This window comes from Muntiacus reevesi, chromosome 20, assembly GCF_963930625.1.
Source record: "Muntiacus reevesi chromosome 20, mMunRee1.1, whole genome shotgun sequence".
NCBI classification, from domain to species: domain Eukaryota; kingdom Metazoa; phylum Chordata; class Mammalia; order Artiodactyla; family Cervidae; genus Muntiacus; species Muntiacus reevesi.
In genome coordinates this window covers 19,391,672-19,409,212 of record NC_089268.1, presented here as the reverse complement: position 1 = coordinate 19,409,212, position 17,541 = coordinate 19,391,672, and the positions used below count along the sequence as shown (strand labels likewise).

General features: G+C 52.7%; 1 protein-coding gene and 1 pseudogene across 1 annotated transcript; one reads left to right on the top strand and one right to left on the bottom strand.

The window, feature by feature from the left end:
• Positions 1-1,271: 1,271 nt before the first annotated feature.
• Positions 1,272-13,219, bottom strand: CAPN11 (calpain 11). Its single transcript, XM_065912132.1, has 22 exons — positions 13,196-13,219; positions 12,867-13,112; positions 12,429-12,498; positions 11,190-11,308; positions 10,199-10,332; positions 9,830-9,998; positions 7,269-7,352; positions 7,090-7,175; positions 6,831-6,905; positions 6,537-6,697; positions 6,223-6,392; positions 4,447-4,458; positions 3,949-4,160; positions 3,603-3,642; positions 3,431-3,499; positions 3,288-3,345; positions 3,110-3,174; positions 2,759-2,827; positions 2,129-2,207; positions 1,918-2,034; positions 1,416-1,474; positions 1,272-1,298 (listed from the first exon to the last, which is right to left on the bottom strand). Exons 1-22 carry the CDS (start codon positions 13,217-13,219, stop codon positions 1,272-1,274), a joined length of 2,145 nt encoding a protein of 714 aa, XP_065768204.1.
• On the top strand, positions 13,206-13,441 carry LOC136151890 (cysteine-rich protein 1 pseudogene; annotated as a pseudogene).
• Positions 13,442-17,541: the final 4,100 nt, after the last annotated feature.

Genomic DNA, 17,541 nt, shown 5'->3' with positions numbered 1-17,541 from the left:
GAAACCAGCTACCCTTGGAAGCTGAAAGTACACAAAGCCAGGACGGATTCCAATTCATTGGGGGTTTGGATTTGTTAGACCCTATTCTAAAGGAATTTAGAGGCTGTGTCTATGCAAGAGGCTGCAAAGCTCCCAAGCAGAGTTGCCTGGGGCGGGGCGGCGGGGGTGGGGGGCGCGGGGGAGAGCCACGGGGAGATCTGGAAGGTCGAGAGAAGTGCAGCTGGGGGCACGGCTGGTGGTGTCAGCCTTCCAGCTGCAGCAGGAGGTTGGGGTCTAGGGGCCGGAAGCTGGAGGCGCCTGAAGCAGGGACTCCAAGGTCAAGGACTGGTGGACTAAGGATCCCGCCATCCTTTCGGTGAGGACAATATCCAGGCAGCAGTTTTTAAACAATAAGGGTGATTTGAATTTGAATACCTTTTAAGGCAGGAATGAAACTAATCTGTGGCCACAGTCCCCCACCCATCCCCAGCCACACATCCAGGAGGCTCCGTGCATTTCTTTGGCTGACTCCTGTAGGGTTTTTGAACTCTGAGACAGCAGCAGTGCCATCTTTGGCGATTCCAGTCTGAGGGAGGAGATGGGAGGGGATGCTCAGTGTCTGGCGGCTCAGCTCTCCCGTAGGATGTTGCTCCGGGTACCACGCTGTGATAGGGCATTCCTGGCCTTTAGCATCCCCGACACTGCCCATAAGTGCCAACAGCGCCCTCTAGCTTCTGTGACGATATCGCATTTCCAAACGCCTCCTGGACAGGGGAGTGGTACCACCCCAACGGAGAGCTACTGGGGTCCCCCTTTTTGGTGCTAAGGAAAGGACTTACACCCCCACCAGCCTCTTCCTGACGTAGAAACACAGAGACACAGAAGCCAGTGGCATGTGTTCTTCATTATAATAATGCCCCCCACACCCAGTGAGGGCGAGGAGGAAGGGGCCGTGAAACAGGGGAGCCTGAACAGGGTGGAAAGCGTGGACCACCTCCCCAGCCGGGGACACTGGGGAAAGTGTCACTTAACCTGTAGTGAAATATGCTTGGAGAGGGAGGAAACTGTGGAGTAAATCCAGCCACCGGAAGTCTTGGTGGGGTAAAAGAAAAACACTTTGAGTGGGGAGGCCGGCTGATGGAGTAAGCCTGGCATCCGGGGTCCATTCCGTCAGCAGAGACTGCTGAGCTGAGCGCCACGGGGAGTACACCGACCCCAGGCCAGAAGCCCTGGGGTCTGGTGGTGGTGCTGATGGTGCTGGTGGTGGAAGGAAGTCGGGCTCCTGCGTGACTCTAACCCCACATAGTTATTTGCAGCCACTGTGGGGTGAGCAGAACATCAGAAGATGGGCGAGGTGGGGGTGGGGCACGATGTCCGTGGAGAGGGAAGGGTCAGTGGAGCCATGGGTGGGGGTGCCTGAGATCCCTTCCATGTACCTGGTTCAGGTCCAGGGAAATCTGGCCGGTGTTCTTAGGGTCCATGGTTAGGAAGTACGCTGTTTCGGGGAGGAGGCAGAGGGAGGAGGGTTGGGAGGTGAGTCAGTGGTCACCCATTCTCAACTAGGGCAGAGGTCAGAAAGGGTATCTCCCTCAGCTACATCCCCAGTCCAGTAGGGAGATAAGGGAGATAAGGACTCCTTCCTAAAGCCTTGCTCTGAACCACGGCCAGTTCTGAGTGCTCTCAAATACTATCTCATTTAACCTCTACCGTCGTCCTATGCAGGCAGCACTGTTATCTACACTTAAAGGCACAGAGAGATACAGTGACTTGGTCAACACAACAGAGCCCACAAGTGGTGGGGCCGGAATGTGAACCCAGATTGTCTGCGCCCTGTGGAGGGGAGTGTTCTGGAGCAGTGCTTCTCGTGCGGGTATGCGGGAGAAGGCCGGTGGGCCAGTGGCCCGGGGTGGGGTGTGGGCAGGTGCCCGCCTGACTCACTGAACATGGCCTTCAGCCTCAGGAAACAGCTGATGAAGCTGTCAAAGTCCATGATCAAGTCGTCATTCGCATACCTGGCCACCAGCACCTGTATCACCTTGTTGTTCAGTTTGATGCCTGGGAGAGAGAGGGGTGCGAAGGAGAGAGTCCAGCCCTTTGGCCGCTGCCTCCCCCGTCCCAGCCCCCAGCCCCTGTCCTGCCCCTAACCCACCTGCTTTCTCAATTGCCAAGCGCATCTCATAGGAGTTCAAGGTGCCTGACTGGTCCTGGTCACACTCTCGGAAGATGTCCTGAAGGGACAGGCAGTTGTGGTAGGGCCGTGTGCAGGGCCCATGCTTCACAAGGGATGAAATGCTTTACAACCACTACGCAAGCCCCCAGGGACCCCCTGCCCCGTCCCCTGTGGCCCACACCTGAGCACCCATATTCCCACCGCCTGGTGACCGCAGAGCTGGTTCCTGGCACCCTGCCCAGGGCTCTCTGCCTGTATTCTTTATGTTAGTTGATACCTAGACTGGGCTGGTTATTGAACTTTTTTTTTTTTTTCAGCCACATTGCAAGGCAGGGATCTTAGTTTCCTGACCAGGGATCCAATTCACACCCCCCACACTGGAAGAAGTCCCAACCACTGAGACTGTCAGGAAAGTCCGGGGAACTTTTTGACTATTTCATATGGCAACATGTCAACAACTCCATCCCAGGGTGTATGTGTGTGTGTGTGTACACGTGCACGTCTAGTCAGGGGCTCCTGTTACAGTTTCGTCTTTGTTAGACCTTCTAGTCCTCATTCCTCACAAGGACCTCTCTCACCCCCATAAACTGCCCCTTCAATGCCCTTTACCGTCCATTTCTTGATTTTTCTCCATAGGACCTGAAACTCCCGAAGGCCCAGTTTGCCAGAGCCATCTTTCTGAGAGGAGAGGCAGTCAAGGATATCAGAGGAGGGGATGGGGAGGACATCCCGGGGGCTAGGAAGCAGAGAGGCTCATGGAGGTGGGGACCAAGACCGAAGGGTCCTGTAGGTAACTGTGGCAACAGCCAGAAGAACTGGCATCTTTCATCATCCCAGAGCCTAATTCCCATCCAGGAGGGCAAGGCTGGCCAGAGAGGTGGCCACCTTGGGGCCAGGCTCAGGGGTAGGGTGCTGGGGCAGGATAGCACTGGGCAGGCTGGCCCACTGACGGGAAGATACATCCAAGAGGTTGATCATGCAGCGGCACACGTCCAGGCTGAAGCCATTGGTTTTGAAGTTTTTGACTGTGAGGGAGGTAGGGGGCAGAAAGAAGGGGAGGGGTGAGCTGAGTGTTGCTGGGATGCGGGGAGGGACAGGGGTTGATTAAGGGAATGATTGTAGGGGGTGGAAGACTCACATCTGGAGACCACCTTGTTGAGCAGCTTCTGTAGCTCATACTTGCCTATCTCCTTGCCCTAGGAAGGGGGACCGTAAACTCCCGCTCTGGCCCCTTCAGCCCCCAGTCATCTCCTTTCAGCACCCCAGACCTCTGCCTCTCACCTCTCCACCTGCCACTGTGTGAAACAAACGTATGAAGTCCGGGTCTATGTCATTCTCAGAGATCCTCTCCTGGAGGGAAAGGGGTGGCAGAGGGACACAGTCCAGAGTGCTCCTTCACACCCCAACCCACACATTCTGCCTCAAATCCCCCAACCCCATGGCCTCCCCTCACCTCTTGGAGAAGCTCAGCGTAGTTGGCTTCATCCAGTTCCCTGGGCAGAAGTGGATGAAGGCGTGGAATTAGCAGGGGTCCAGGGAAACAGGGACTCCAGTGGGAAGGGTGGGGAGGTCATGTGTGTCTGAAGCAATACGAAATGTGTGCCATGGGTTTGGGGTTCCAATTCTGGCTCTGCTACTACCTTGGACTTCCCTGCCTCGTGCCTCAGTTTTCTTGACTGTAAATTAGGGACAGAGTGTCGGGGCGGGGGTACTACCAGATGACTGATCCCTGAGTATGACATCCCACAGCTCGGGGTGGAGGGCAGGTGGCCTTGGAGCAGGGAGATGGGGCCCCTCACCAGGTCTCGCTGTGCTTCTCAGTGAAGACCCTCAGCAGGAAGTCAGCGTCCTTGTGCGGCTCGAAGGTGGAGGGAATGATGATGTACTCCCCTGGGGGCAGCTGGAACTGGCTGGTCACCTCCCGCGAGTTGGTGAAGATCTCCGAGAAACCCAGGTCCTGGTACTTGACGAAGAAGTCCTTTTTCAAGTGGACATCCTGGAGGTTCTGAAACTGTACGTGCCCTGCAAGTGGGTCCAGGGTCCTTGGGGGGAGGGCAGGGAGAGAGGGACCCCCACAGTGAGGCCCAGCTGGGCAAGGTTAGGGGGACGCTGTCCGGCTGGCAGGTAACCCCAGTGTGGTCGTTTCCTTCCCTGACTCCCACCCAGGGCCCAAGGTGGCTGGAACCCTGACCCAGTGGCCCCCAGAGCCCTTCACCGAATTCCACCCCTGGCCCATCTACACGCAGCCAGGTATGGGGTGGGTGTCTGCCAGGTGTCAGGCCCCTCGTCTTCAGTACCTCCTTTGGGATCTGGAAAGGGAAGAGAGAGGAGAGTCAGATCCCCAGGATGGGTAAGGGGCTCAGGTCCGTGGAAGCCAGGCTGTATGTGTGTGTGTTGCGGGGGCTGCTAATAAGGGCCCTGGGACACCAGCGTGGGGAGGCGCGTGGGATCTAAGAGCTGTTAAGTCCCAGCTTTAATAACCTTTCCTTTTGCTTTGGACAGCAAAGTATGGTTTACGCCAAGTTTTGCCAAGGGGATATTTTATCACTTCGGGTTAAGGATGGGAAAGGAAATCCCCCAGAGGTGGTGAACTAACTCGCCCAGCCTCACACTTCTGAGCAGTTGGAGAACTGGGAAAAAACACGGGAAGAGCATTTTCCATGGAGTGCTCATTTCCCCCAGGAAGTTCATAGAAACCCAGGAATGAGCACAGAGGAGTCTATAAAAAGGTGACTTAAGCCAAGATAAATACGTTGCTCTCCTGCAGAAATATAGCTTCCTGCAGAATTAATATACTAATGGCCCAGGGGAGCTCTGGGTGGGTGTAGAGAAGGTAGCCTTTCTGGGAGGGGTCACATCTAACCTTAGAAATGGCTTCAGGTATATCTGTCAACCTGGGGGACACACAGCCTAGGAGTAGGGCGGGGCTCAAATCTGCTTTTGTTCATGATTGAGCATACAGTAGGTGCTCCATGGATACTGTTGACTATGTAAGTGAAAGGACAAATGGGCGTTTCTAGGATTTTGCAAGGCACAGTTTGGGAAACACTTGTCAGGGGTTTTTCCTGGCCAGACTCCATGCTCTTGGTGGGGTGGCTATGCGGAGGTTTGGGGGCTGTGGAGAAATCTCTGAGTGTGTCGAAACTGGTATGAGTTTGGACTTGACCTTGCCTCTGGCTCCCAGTCTCCGCTTTTTTATTAAAGGCGTTACCATTTGAAAAGCCGTTGGAACAAAGCCTGGCACAGAGGAAGTGCTCCCTAAGTGTTTTTCTTTTTTCTTTTTTTTTTTTAACTTTTTGGTTACACCACGTGGCATGTGGGATCTTTGTTCCCAACCAGGAATAGAACTGGTGCCCCCTGTGCTGGACCACTAGGGAAGTCCCTACTTAAGAGTTTTCGATTTAAAAAATTTGGAAAGAAAACTGTCAGCCCTGCCTAAAAGCTCAACACACCAGTCAAGAAAAAGCCAGGGCAGAGGATTGGGGGGGAGGGATAAACTGGAAAATTGGGATTGATATACACACACTACTGTAAATACGATAGGTAACTAATCAGAACCTGGCTTCCCCAGTGCTCAGCGGTAAAGAAACTGCCCGTAGTGCAGGAGACAAGGCAGGGGTCATGGGTTGGATTCCTGGGTCAGGGAAGATTCCCTGGAGAAGGAAATGGCAACCCACGCCAGTACTCTTGCCTGGGAAATCCCATGGACGGTCCACGGGGTCACAGAAGAGTCAGACACGACTTAGCAGCTAAACACCACCACCAATAAGGATCTACTGTTCAGCACAGGGAACTCTACGCAATACTATGTAATGACCTATGTGGGAAAAGAGTAGGTATGCGTCTATATACAACTGATCCACTTTTTTGTACACCTGAAACTAACACAACGTTGTAAATCAATTATATTCCAATTTTTTTAAAGGGGGGGGGGTGAAGAAGAAGGAAAGCTAAGGGTGCGGAGGTGGTTGAAGGGAGGGTGTCCTAGTCCTGGGGCTGTGGGGTGGGCAGTGGTCCAGGGGGGTGAGGCCACTGCGGGAGCAAGAGTGGCCAGGGGCCAGCTGGGCGCCCACCGAGTAGATGACAAAGCCGATGGTCTCCAGCTGGGCTCCGTGGGGCCGCGTCCTTCTCCAGTTCTTCTGCATCAGGGCCACCAGGCAGGTGCAGACGGCTTTGTCATCCTCTATGTCGTCATCCTCCTCGGGGAGACAGATCTTAAACTGGGGGTTGGTCCAGAATGTGTCTGTGGAAGAAGCAGGTCAGGATGGCCCTGCCCTTCCCGGGGTGGACGATCTTCCAGGCCACATGCCCGCCTCCCCAGTGGCATCCCCTGGGCCCGGCTGTGCAGTGAGTCAGTGGCCCATCACCCACTCCCTGCCCAGCCCACCCAGGTAGCTCCGGCAGCCCCCTGCGGTGCTGCCCCTCCGCCAGCTGCCTTCGTAGAACGTGGAGTGCCAGCAGCTCTTGTAGTCCCCGGAGAGCGTGTCGGGTATCACGTTGCAGATTTCCAGGAGGGTGAAGTTGCCAAGGAAATCTTGGTAGGACATCCTGTGGGGGGGGGGGGGGTGCGCAGAGCCATCAGTGGCACGCCCACACCCATGACCCCCCCCGAGAACCTCCCCATCCAGGGCTCAGGTGCAATGGGCGGCAGGAGGATGAAGGGGGCGGGCGTGGGACTGACCAGAACTCCCCGTCCTCTTTCCGGTGCAGCAGCTGCCTCTGGACGTCTGGGGCCACCTCCTCCCACTCCTTGGCGCTAGAGCAGAGACAGGTGGGGGAGCAGAGCTCGTTCCCCCCAGGGCTCCCCGCACCCCTGAGCTACTTGAGAGTCCCGGTTAGATGGAGACTCTCTCAGTGGCCTGGCCTTGCTCCGTGGGGGGGGGGGGGGGGGGGCTGCGGTGTGTCTGCCCCTCCCCCCAGAGTGCTGGCGGGCCACCTACTTGTCACTCCAGGCTCCATTCCACTCAATCCGGCCCCAGGGATTCCGGACTCGGATCAGCGTTTCTGTCCTGCCTTGGTAGGAGACCTGGGTGGGTTGTGGGCAGAGGTCAGGGGTGTAGGGTCAGAGAAGTTCTCCTTCTCGCGCCCCTCTGGGTGGGGTTGCAGGGGTCAGACTCACGTCCTGGAGGCCCGTCACTGAGTAAGCATGTCCTTTCACCAGCATACCCTGTGTCAAGGACTCCAGCTCACGTTCGTTGGTGACCTGCAGAACACAGAGGGCTCGAGAGGAACTCAGGAGCTGGTCAGGGGGACAGGGGCGCCTGAAGACAGGTGACAACTCTCTGAGCTCCCTGTTTTAAAACTTATTTTTATTAGGGAAGAGTGGCTTTACAATGAATGCCGTATTCGTTTCAGAGGTACGGCGAAGTGAATTGGCTAGATGTGTACATATTATCCCCTCTTTTTAAGACTTTCTTCTTATTTAGATCTGGGTTCACTCTTTTTTTAATTAAACTTTGCCTTTTCTTTTCTTTTTTTTAAACTTTACCTTTTCGAATGATTGCAGACTCACAAGCAATTTTAAGTAATGATACAGAGAGATCCTGTGTGCCCCATGTCCAACATCCTACAGTGGTAACATCTTCTAAAACTATAGCACGGGGACTTCCCTGGTGGTCCAGTGGTTAAAAACCCACCTTCCACTGCCCGGGACCAGGGTTCAATCCCTGGTTGTGGAACTGAGATCCCATGTACTGCCGGGCAACTAGGCCCACACCCCGCAATGAAGACCCAGCGCTGTCCAAATAGAAAAAAAGTAATTAGTTTTTAAAAACTGCTAAAAAAAAAAAGTTATAGCATGATATCAAGGTTTTTTTGTTCTGTTTTGTTTTTTTAGCTATGCCATACAGCATACAGGATCTTAGTTCCCCAGCAGGGATTGAACCTGTGTCCCGGGCAGTGGAAGCGTGGAAGTCCCTATAGCACAGTATAAAAACCAGAATGAAGATGTTGACACAATCTGTTGATCTAATACAGATGTCTCTACTTTTACTAGTATTCATTTGTGTATGTTTTATGCATTGTTATCATATGTGTAGTGTTCTGTATCTATCACCATCGTCACAATACAGAACATTTCCATCACCGCTAACATCCCACATGTTGCCCTGTTCCAGTCAACAATCACCTCTTATGACTGTCTTCCCTAAACTCTGACAACTCCTAATCTGTTCTCCATTTTTCAAGAATTTTGAAAAAAAGAAAAAAAAAAAAGAATTTTGTCATTTCAAGGCCTTCCCTAAGTGACTCAGTGGTAAAGAATCCACCTGCCAATGCAGGAAACACGGGTTCCATCCCTGATCTGGGAAGGCCCCAAATGCCTTGGGGCAACTAAGCCCGCCACCACAACTATGAAGCCTGTGCTCTAGAACTGCAGCTACTGAAGCCTGGGAGCTTTAGAGCTCGTGCTCTGCAACAAAGAAAAGCCGCAGTGAGGAGCTTGTGCGCCACGACGAGAGAGTAGCCCCTGCTTGCTCCAGCTAGAGAGTAACTTGCACAGCAGTGAAGACCCAGCACAGCCAAAAATAAATAAATTAAAAAAAAAAAATTTGTAATTTCAACACTGTTATATAAGCAATCGTATAGTATGGAACCTTTGGGGATTGGCTTTTTCCATTCAGCAGAATTCCCTTGAGACTCATCCAGGTTGTTGTGTGTGTCAATAGTTCATGTCTTTTTATTGCTGAGTAGCATCCCCTGAAATGTGTTCACTGCAGTCTGTTCAACTGTTCACCCGTTGAAAGACATCTAAGTTGTTTCCAGGTTCTGGTTATTACAAATAGACCTGCTTTGAACATTTGGGCACAGGCTTTTGTGTGGACCTGAGTTTTCATTTCTCTGGGATAAATGCCCAAGAATGCAACTGCTGGGTCTTACAGTGACACCCTTATGCTCAGTCACTCATTTATGTCTGACTCTTTGTGACACTTTGGACCATAGCCTGCCGGGCTCCTCTGTCTGTGGGGTTTCCCAGGCAAGGATACTGGAATGGGTTGTCATTTCCTCCTCCAGGGGATCTTCCCCACCCAGGGATTGAACCAGAGTCATTTGTGTCTCCTGCCTTGCAGGCAGATTCTTTACGTCGGGGAAGACTCACAGTGGCACTCTGGGTTTATTTATTTATTTGAACAAATATGTGTTGGGAACTATTGTATGCCAAGTACCACCTTAAATCCCAGCAGTCAAAGAGACAAATAAGGTCGCTGCCTTCATGGAAGGGATTCCCTAGTGGCTCAGATGGTAAAGAATCTGCCTGCAGGGCAGAAGACCTGGGTTTGATCCCCCACTCCAGTATCCACTCCAGTGTTCGTGCCTAGGAAATCCCATGGACAGAGGAGCCTGGAGGGCTACAGTGCATGGGGTCGCAAAGAGTTAGACACACCTTCGTGGAATATGGAAACTGTCTGGAGAAGTTTGGTCATGAATATACACATTAAGAAGTATGACAGTTTCTGACTGTGATAAATGTTGGGGAAAAACATCAAAACAAAGTAGAGAGGAAATCAGGGGTAGGAGCAGCTAACTGACATTGAGAGGCAGGGAAGACTAGCCTGAGGGAGAGGCACTGGCGCCAAAATGTGAATGAGAAGGGGCTAGTTATGCAGGTATCTGGAGAAAGAACATTCTAATGAAAGCAACAACAGGTGCACATGCCCTGAAGGGAGACCAAGCATGGTTTACCTCGATGGAGCAGCCCATGAGGGAAGATCGCTCTACGGCCTTCCTAAGCATCCTCTGCAGGTTCCTAGGGGGATTCTGGAGCTGGAAGCTCTGCGTCACACCCCCTGTGAAGTCCTCAAAGCCCTCCACCGTGTTGCCCCCTGACAGTGCTTCATAGGACCCGTTCAGCCTGCGGGCACAGAGAAGGCACTGTCTGGGCTCTGTCTGGGAGGCAGCTGGTTGTGAGCTTGGACCTCACAGGGGGCGGGGAGGGAAGTGAGGGATGCCCTGCGGTCCCCCTGCCTCTTCCCCTGATTCCAGGTGCTTCCGTGGCTGCCAACGGTCGGGCCAGGCTTGGCGGCCAGGCCCGTCGCTTGGCTAGGCACTCACTTGGCGTATGCCTTCTCCAGCAGGGCGCTCCAGAACTCCGTGCGTTCCGCTGAGTGCACAAACACCAGCTTGCCATTCTTTGTGGGCAGCCGGTCATCCACCACTACGTCCATCCACTCCCCAAACTGCCAGATCTTGGGGTAGCAAGGTGGGTGTCAGTGGGGTATGAGCATCTGTCTGCCCCAGGCCCCCTTCCAAGGCTGTCTCTCTCTCTCTCACACACACACACACACACCCCTCTCCTTGCAAGAGGACTGTTACACACACACACACACACACACACACACACACACACACACACACACACACACACCCCACTCCTTGCAAGAGGACTGTTACACAAGTGCCCCCTGGTGGCCAATTCGATGACACACCAGTGACAGAGGGCCCACCCACTTCAAGGAAAGCAATGAAAGACCTGAAAGGCCCTCCAGCCTCTAGTCAGGTTCTGCCACGGCCTCCAGAGGGATCCACCTGCCTTTGGACCTTGGCTGGTCTTTTATTTCTGAGGTCTTGTGATTCAGAAAAACTCTTGTGACTTTCAGAAATATTTTTATGACCCGAGGATTTTGTCCACACGTTGCATAATTTAAAGAGCAGATTACAAAAATTATGTGAAACTCCCATGTCATAGATGTTGACAGACAAACACACACATATACATGCACATATTGATACATATATGTGTGTTTCTACCGAGAGAAGGAGAGACAGAGACACAGCGAGAAGCAGGAGAAAGAGGAGGAGGAGGGTCACAAACCAATACAACTGTTTTCTTTTGGGGCTTTAAAAGCTTATACAATTTCTTTAGTGAGAGGATATTTCTCTAATAATTAGGCAAAAATCCACCCTAATAAATATAATTTTTTTTCAAAAGGAAAGGGAAGATGTAAGCTTCAAAGCATGTACTAATTCTCTCTCACACAGCCTCCACACACACATGCACACGCCTCAAACACAAACCAACTCTGGCTTTCAAATCATCTTTCACCTGAAAATGGAAGATGCCGGCGTAGTTCTTCTTGAAGCTCTGCCCCTTGGGCACCACGCGGGACAGCAGTTTGGGGTACGCGGTGAGGGAGCCAATGGCGGCCAGCAGCCAGCAGTCTCCTGAAAAGACAGCGGGACTGCCCCCCTGCGCCTCCCCCTGTGTGTGGCCCCAGAGTCCAAGCCGAGGATGGGAACCGACTGTGGGAGCCCACGCGGGAGCGGCTCTCCTTCACCTAATACCTTAGACTGAGGAAGTCGGAGCACCTGCAGGGACTTGAAAAATGTGTCCAGAAGTCCTTCTACAACCCTTCCCCCAAGAGCAGAAGGCTAGTTCCCCTCCCCTTCCAAGGGAGTTGGATTGCACGCATGCAAGTTTTTTTTTTTTGTTTCTGGCCAAGTGGGCATGTGGGATCTTAGTTTCTGGACCAGGGATCAAACCCGTGCCCCTCTGCAGGAGAAGTACAGAGTCTTAATCACTGGACCACCAGGGGAGTCCCTGCAGGTTCGTTTGCTTTTAACAGCAGAACCTGGGGGAGGTCACTGCCTGTTTCTCCTGAGACCAGCTGGTGAAGTCAGTCTAGCCTCCACTTTGTTCTGTCTCAGGTCACTCATTCTGGGGGATGCCAGCTACCATGTGGGGACACTCGAGTGTCCTACGGAGAAGCTACGTGGCAAGGATCCGAGGCCTCCTGGCACGTGAGCGTGCCATCTCAGAAGGGGACTCTCCAGCTCCCGTGGAACCTCATGAGAGACCCTGAGCCAGATCCGCCCAGCTCCATTGCTTCCTAATTCCTGCCCTAGAGAAACTGTGAGATGATAGATGTTTATTGTTGCTTTAAGTCACTGAGTCTTGGAGCAATTAATAACTAATATGTTGCTGTTCAGTCACTAAGTTATGTTGGACTCTGTGACCCCATGGTCTGTAGCCTACCAGGCTCCTCTGTCCATGGGATTTCCCAGGCAAGAAAACTGGAGTGGGTTGCCATTTCCTTCTCCAGGGGATTTTTCCCAACCTGGGATTGAACTTGCGTCTTCTGCAGGCAGGTCCTTTACTGCTTAGCCACCTGGAAAGCCTGATAACTAATATAGCACCCTGCTTATTCCCAGACCCAGATAGCAGCAGGTGGGGGGTGGAATCTGGCTTAAGGGAGGAGCAGGGAAACAGAAGAGCTGTCTGAGCCTTGGGCTCCCAGTTCCCCAGCCCCAGAAGACACTCCAAGCTTTCCCACTCCCCACTCACCGAGCACCCCCTGACAGATGTCAGTTGGGCTGACCCCATTCACGATGAATTGAGGATTGCTTGTGATTTGCTGCAGAGAAGGTAGAAAGGTTTCAGAGAGACCAAGCCATCCCCCCTCTTCACCTCCCTCCTACCTCCTCGGGGATTGCTGCCTGTGTCTTGGGAGTTCTAGGGGAAATATGGATGGCGGAGATGGGGTGGAGGGGGGGAAGCTGGCATAGTTGTAAGCCATGACAGCAAAAGTCAGTGAGTGACCTTCCCAGGGTCATCTGAGAGATTTTACTTAAGCACTTCCAGAGCTGTCCTTAACCCGAATGGGGGTGGAATCCAGGGCAGAGCCAAGAGAGGGTGGTGGGGGATTGGAAGTTATGCAAGCGACTGGGGCATCACTACATGCCCCATCCCCCAGGAGTCCACGCCTCCCCTCCCGGTGCCCACACTGGGCCGCTGCCAGCTGATGTTCTGCACGTGTTTGGAGTTGGGTGCCAGTTCCTTGAAGCCCAGTGAAGTGGGTTCTGCAGGGAAAAGGGGGTCCTCGAACAGCTCTCCCCTCCGCAGGCAGAGTGCTCGCAGGTCCTCAAAGCTCTGGTTGTTGTAGTTCTGGGCGTTGTGGTGTTGGCCCATGCCCTTGGCCTTGAGTCGGTTCTGGCTTATGTGGGCTGCAATCCCTTTGTCAAAAACAGTCTCTGCTTAATAATCAAAGGACAAATAACCCATTAAAAATGGACAAAGGAGTCCAGCGCTCCAATCTGCTCCAGCCCAGTTGCCTGCCCCGGATCCGGCGCCACCATGCCCAGGTGCCCCGTGTGCAACAAGGAGGTGTACTTTGCTGAACCGGTGACACCCCTGGGGAAGGACTGGCATTGGCCTTGCCTGAAGCGTGAGAAATGTGGAAAGACACCTACCTCGGGGCAGGGGATCAGGTGGAACATGAAGGCAGGCCTTGCTATGCGGCCTTGCTCAGACCCAAAGGTTTTGGGCATGGTGGAGCCGAGAACCACACTTTCAAGTAAAGCCAGGTTTTGGAGACCCCTCTCTCCAGCTGCCTGCCCTCCAGACCGACAGCAGGCCTTCCCCACAGGTACTGGGCTTCCCGGTAGACCCCCATCCCTCCATAAACCTGGATCCTTAGGAGAAAAAAAAATGGACAAAGAATCTGAATCAGGGTCTCTCTGAAGAAGATATACAAATGATCAATAATCACATGAAAAATGCTCAGTTATTATTCATCACCAGACAAATGCAAGTCAAGTTCAGTTCATACCCACTGAAAGTCAAGTGTTAGTCGTTCAGTCATGTCCGACTCTTTGCGACCCCATGGACTATAACCTGCCAGGCTCCTCTGTCCATGGAATTCTGCAGGCAAAATTACTGGAGTGGGTTCCCATTCCCTTCTCCAGGGGATTTTTCCGACCCAGGGATCGAACCTGGGTCTCCCACATTGCAAGCAGACTCTTTACCGTCTCAGCTATCAGGGAAGCCTGCTGCTGCTGCTAAGTCACTTCAGTCGTGTTTAACTCTGTGTGACCCCAAAGACAGCAGCCCACCAGGCTCCCCTGTCCCTGGGATTCTCCAGGCAAGAACACTGGAGTGGGTTGCCATTTCCTTCTCCAATGCATGAAAGTGAAAAGTGAAAGTGAAGTCGCTCAGTGTCCGACTTTTAGCAACCCCCATGGACTGCAGCCTACCAGGCTTTAGCAACCCCCATGGACTGCAGCCTACCAGGCTCCTCCGTCCATGGGATTTTCCAGGCAAGAGTACTGGAGTGGGGTGCCATTGCCTTCTCCGGGGAAGCCTGCTATAGGACAGCTCTAATCCAAAAGATTGGTAATGAGACGTGTTGGTGAGGATGTGGGGAAATTGGCGTTCTCAGACACTGCTGGTGGGGATGTGAAAGGGTGCACCCGCTTTGGAAAATAGTCTGGCAACTCCTCAGTTAAACACAGAATTACCACAAGATCCAGCAATTTCACCTCTAGGTATATACACCCAAGAGAGCTGAAAGAATGTTAATACGTCCAGGACTTCCTTGGTGGTCCAGTGGTTAAGAATCCACCTGCCAATGCAGAGGACACGAGTTCAATCCCTGGTTCTGGAAGATTCCATGTGAGTCGGGGCAACTAAGCCTGTGTGGCACTAGTGAGCTCCGCAACAAGAGAATCCACTGCAGTGAGAAGCCTGTGCGCTGAAACTAGAGGCCTGCCCCACTTGTCACAACTAGGGAGAGCCTGCGTGCAGCAACCAAGACCCGGCGCAGCCAAAAATAAATAAGTAAATAAAATTAAAAAAAAACTGTCTATACAAAAACCTGTACTCAAATGTTTATAGCAGCAGGATTAGTCACAATAGCCAAAACGTGGGGGGGAAAACCCAAATGTCCATCAGCTGATGAATGGACAAGCAAAATGACGGACACATGGACGATGAAAATAAATCAAGCAATGAGAGGAACCTTAAAAACACTTGGCTAAGTGAAGACAGTGGTCACAAAGGACTACATATGGTATGATTCCAATTATGCAAAGTGCTCCAAATGGGCCAATTCATATAGAGACAGGAAATATAATTATGGTTGCCTAGGGCTTAGGGGGTTGCAGGGTTGGAAATTGATGGCTACAGGGCATGGGATTTCTTTGGGGGCAGAATGAGAAGTTTCTAAAACTGACTGTGGCGATGGTTGCACAACTCTGTGAATGCCCTGAAAGCCATTGCCTCCTACACTTTAAATGGGTGAATTATGCGGTAGGTGAATCACAGGTCAATTAGAGTTGTTTTTTTTTTTTTTTGAAAAATGATCTCCAAACCGTGCAAACAGACACTGCCTTTTGGGGAGAGGGGAAATAACGGAGGGGAGAGGGGAAATGACGGAGAGTCAAGGGCAGCAGGGCAGAAGGAGAGGAGCGACTCAGGGGTGAGAGTCAGTTAGGGAATGGCCCCGCGACTGAGTAAAGGTCAGGCCGGCTGACAGACCCTGGGTCAGCGGCAGTGGGGGGACCCGGGATCCGTCCTCCTGCATAGGGACTGCAGGCTCTTACCCGCTTCCTGAGGATTCCCTAACCGTGGGGCTGACTCCCCTCTGCCACCAACAGTGAACCCCAGGGCAGAGCACGGAGGAGGGGCAAGAGGAACTGAGACCTCAGAGCGAGACCCACTCTGAACGTCCAGTCCTACCCCCCGGGCACCCAAGGACGGTCCTCCCATCTCCCCATATTCTCAGCTGTTTCTGAAATAAGGAAGCACTTAGCGGGGAAGGTGGAAGGATGTGGTTAAACAGAACCCAGTGGGGCCCGGGGTGAGGGAGGAACCCAGAGTGAGGGAAAGAAGGGGGCAGCTGCAGAGAGAGGCGGGGGTCCTGGGCTGTCCAGAGGGGAGACCGGATTGGGCCCCCAAAGGGGTGCTGTGTTCTTCAGAGGCGGGAGCCGGGGGCTCAGCTGTGTTTCCTCCCTTGAGCTGGTCAAGAAGAGTTAGAGCAGCTGAGCTGACGGGCCCGAATGCCTGCTCTGTGCCAGGCACACCAGGCCCGAGAGAGGGCCGTGCGTTACCCACAGTTATCAGAACAGGAAGCCGCAGCGCCAAGGTCAGTGGTTGGCCCAAGGTCTCAGAGTCAGGGTTGGATTCAATCTGACCGCAAACCCCAGGCTAGGCTCGTGACCTTCACGCCACACTGCCCTGGAGGGAGGCATGTCTCCTCGGCCGGAAGGCCTGGGGACACCTCCCCATCCTCCGCAACTAGGGAGGTCACAGGCTATTTGTAGCTGAAATTGCCTAATGACCCCTTACTCTTCCCACCACCCCACGCAAGCAAACCCATTCTTCAATCCCTCGTCCGTGTGTCTCCTGGGACATCCGTGGGTCCAGAAATGACCCCTATTCTCTCCGCTTATTAGCCTGACAAACCCACCCAGACTGCCCCTGACCAGCCCAGAACCTTGGACCACAGGCTGCCTCGGTGCCTCTGCTTGGACTCATTCCTGACCCCATGCTCACATCTGTCCACTGGGAAAAGTCCTGGCTCAATGTCACCCGCTCGGTGAGGCCACCTCCAGACAGGCCTGTGCAAAGTTGGGACTGTCCTGATGTCCACCACTGAGGTTGGTGGGTTTCCGTTTGTGGAAGACCAGAGTGGGAGCCAGGGGAGAGGGTAGGTGGGTGGGGCCAGAATCTGGGACTTATTCCCTCCACCCCCTTTCCCTCCAGCCCTTTCTCTTCCAACCTAAGCCCTCTGGGCTTCTCTTAGGAATGATCAGGAGAGGGTTGTTTGTGTGTGTGTGTCTGTGTGTCCCGTGTGTGCATCTGTGGAGTGTCTGTGTGTGTGATGCGTATGTGTGTGTGCATGTGTAGTATGTGTGTGTATCTGCGGAGGATGTGTGTGTGTGTGTCTGTAGAGAATGTGTGTATGTGTGTCTGTGTAGTACGTGCAGTATGTGTGTATTTGTGGAGAATGTGTGTGTGTGTAGTATGCGTATGTATATGTCTGTGCTTCTGTGGAGTATATGTGTATCTCTGTGTGCATGTGTAGTATGTGTGTGTATTTCTGTGGAGTATGTGTATCTGTGTATGTGTCTCTGTGGAGAATGTGTGTGTGTGTCTGTGTAGTGTGTCAGTGTGTGTGGAGTATGTGTTTCTGTGGAGAATGTACATGTGTTGTCTGTATACTGTGTATGTGTCTGTGTAGTTGTGTCTCTGTGAATGGAGTACGTGTGTATGTATATGTGTGTATCTGTGTGTGCACATGTAGCATGTGTGTGCATCTGTGGAGTATGTGTGTATGTATATGTGTGTGCATCTGTGGAGTACGTGTGTATGTATATTTGTGTATCTGTGTGTGCACATGTAGCATGTGTGTGCATCTGTGGAGTACGTGTGTATGTATATGTGCGTGTATCTGTGTGTGCACATGTAGCATGTGTGTGCATCTGTGGAGTATGTGTGTATATATATGTGTGTACCTGTGTGTGCACATGTAGCATGTGTGTGCATCTGTGGAGTACGTGTGTATGTATATGTGTGTATCTGTGTGTGCACATGTAGCATGTGTGTGCATCTGTGGAGTACGTGTGTATGTATATGTGTGTATCTGTGTGTGCACATGTAGCATGTGTGTGCATCTGTG

Excerpts from the sequence above, each read along its gene's own strand:
- CAPN11 (XM_065912132.1), bottom strand. The coding sequence starts at position 13,219 with ATGGTGGCGCCGGATCCGGGGCAG. Across the intron at positions 10,333-11,189 it reads CCGGCATCTTCCATTTTCAG|ATCTGGCAGTTTGGGGAGTG; the intron begins GTGAAAGATGAT and ends TGCTACCCCAAG. Across the intron at positions 6,393-6,536 it reads GGGCTGCCGGAGCTACCTGG|ACACATTCTGGACCAACCCC; the intron begins GTGGGCTGGGCA and ends CTTCTTCCACAG.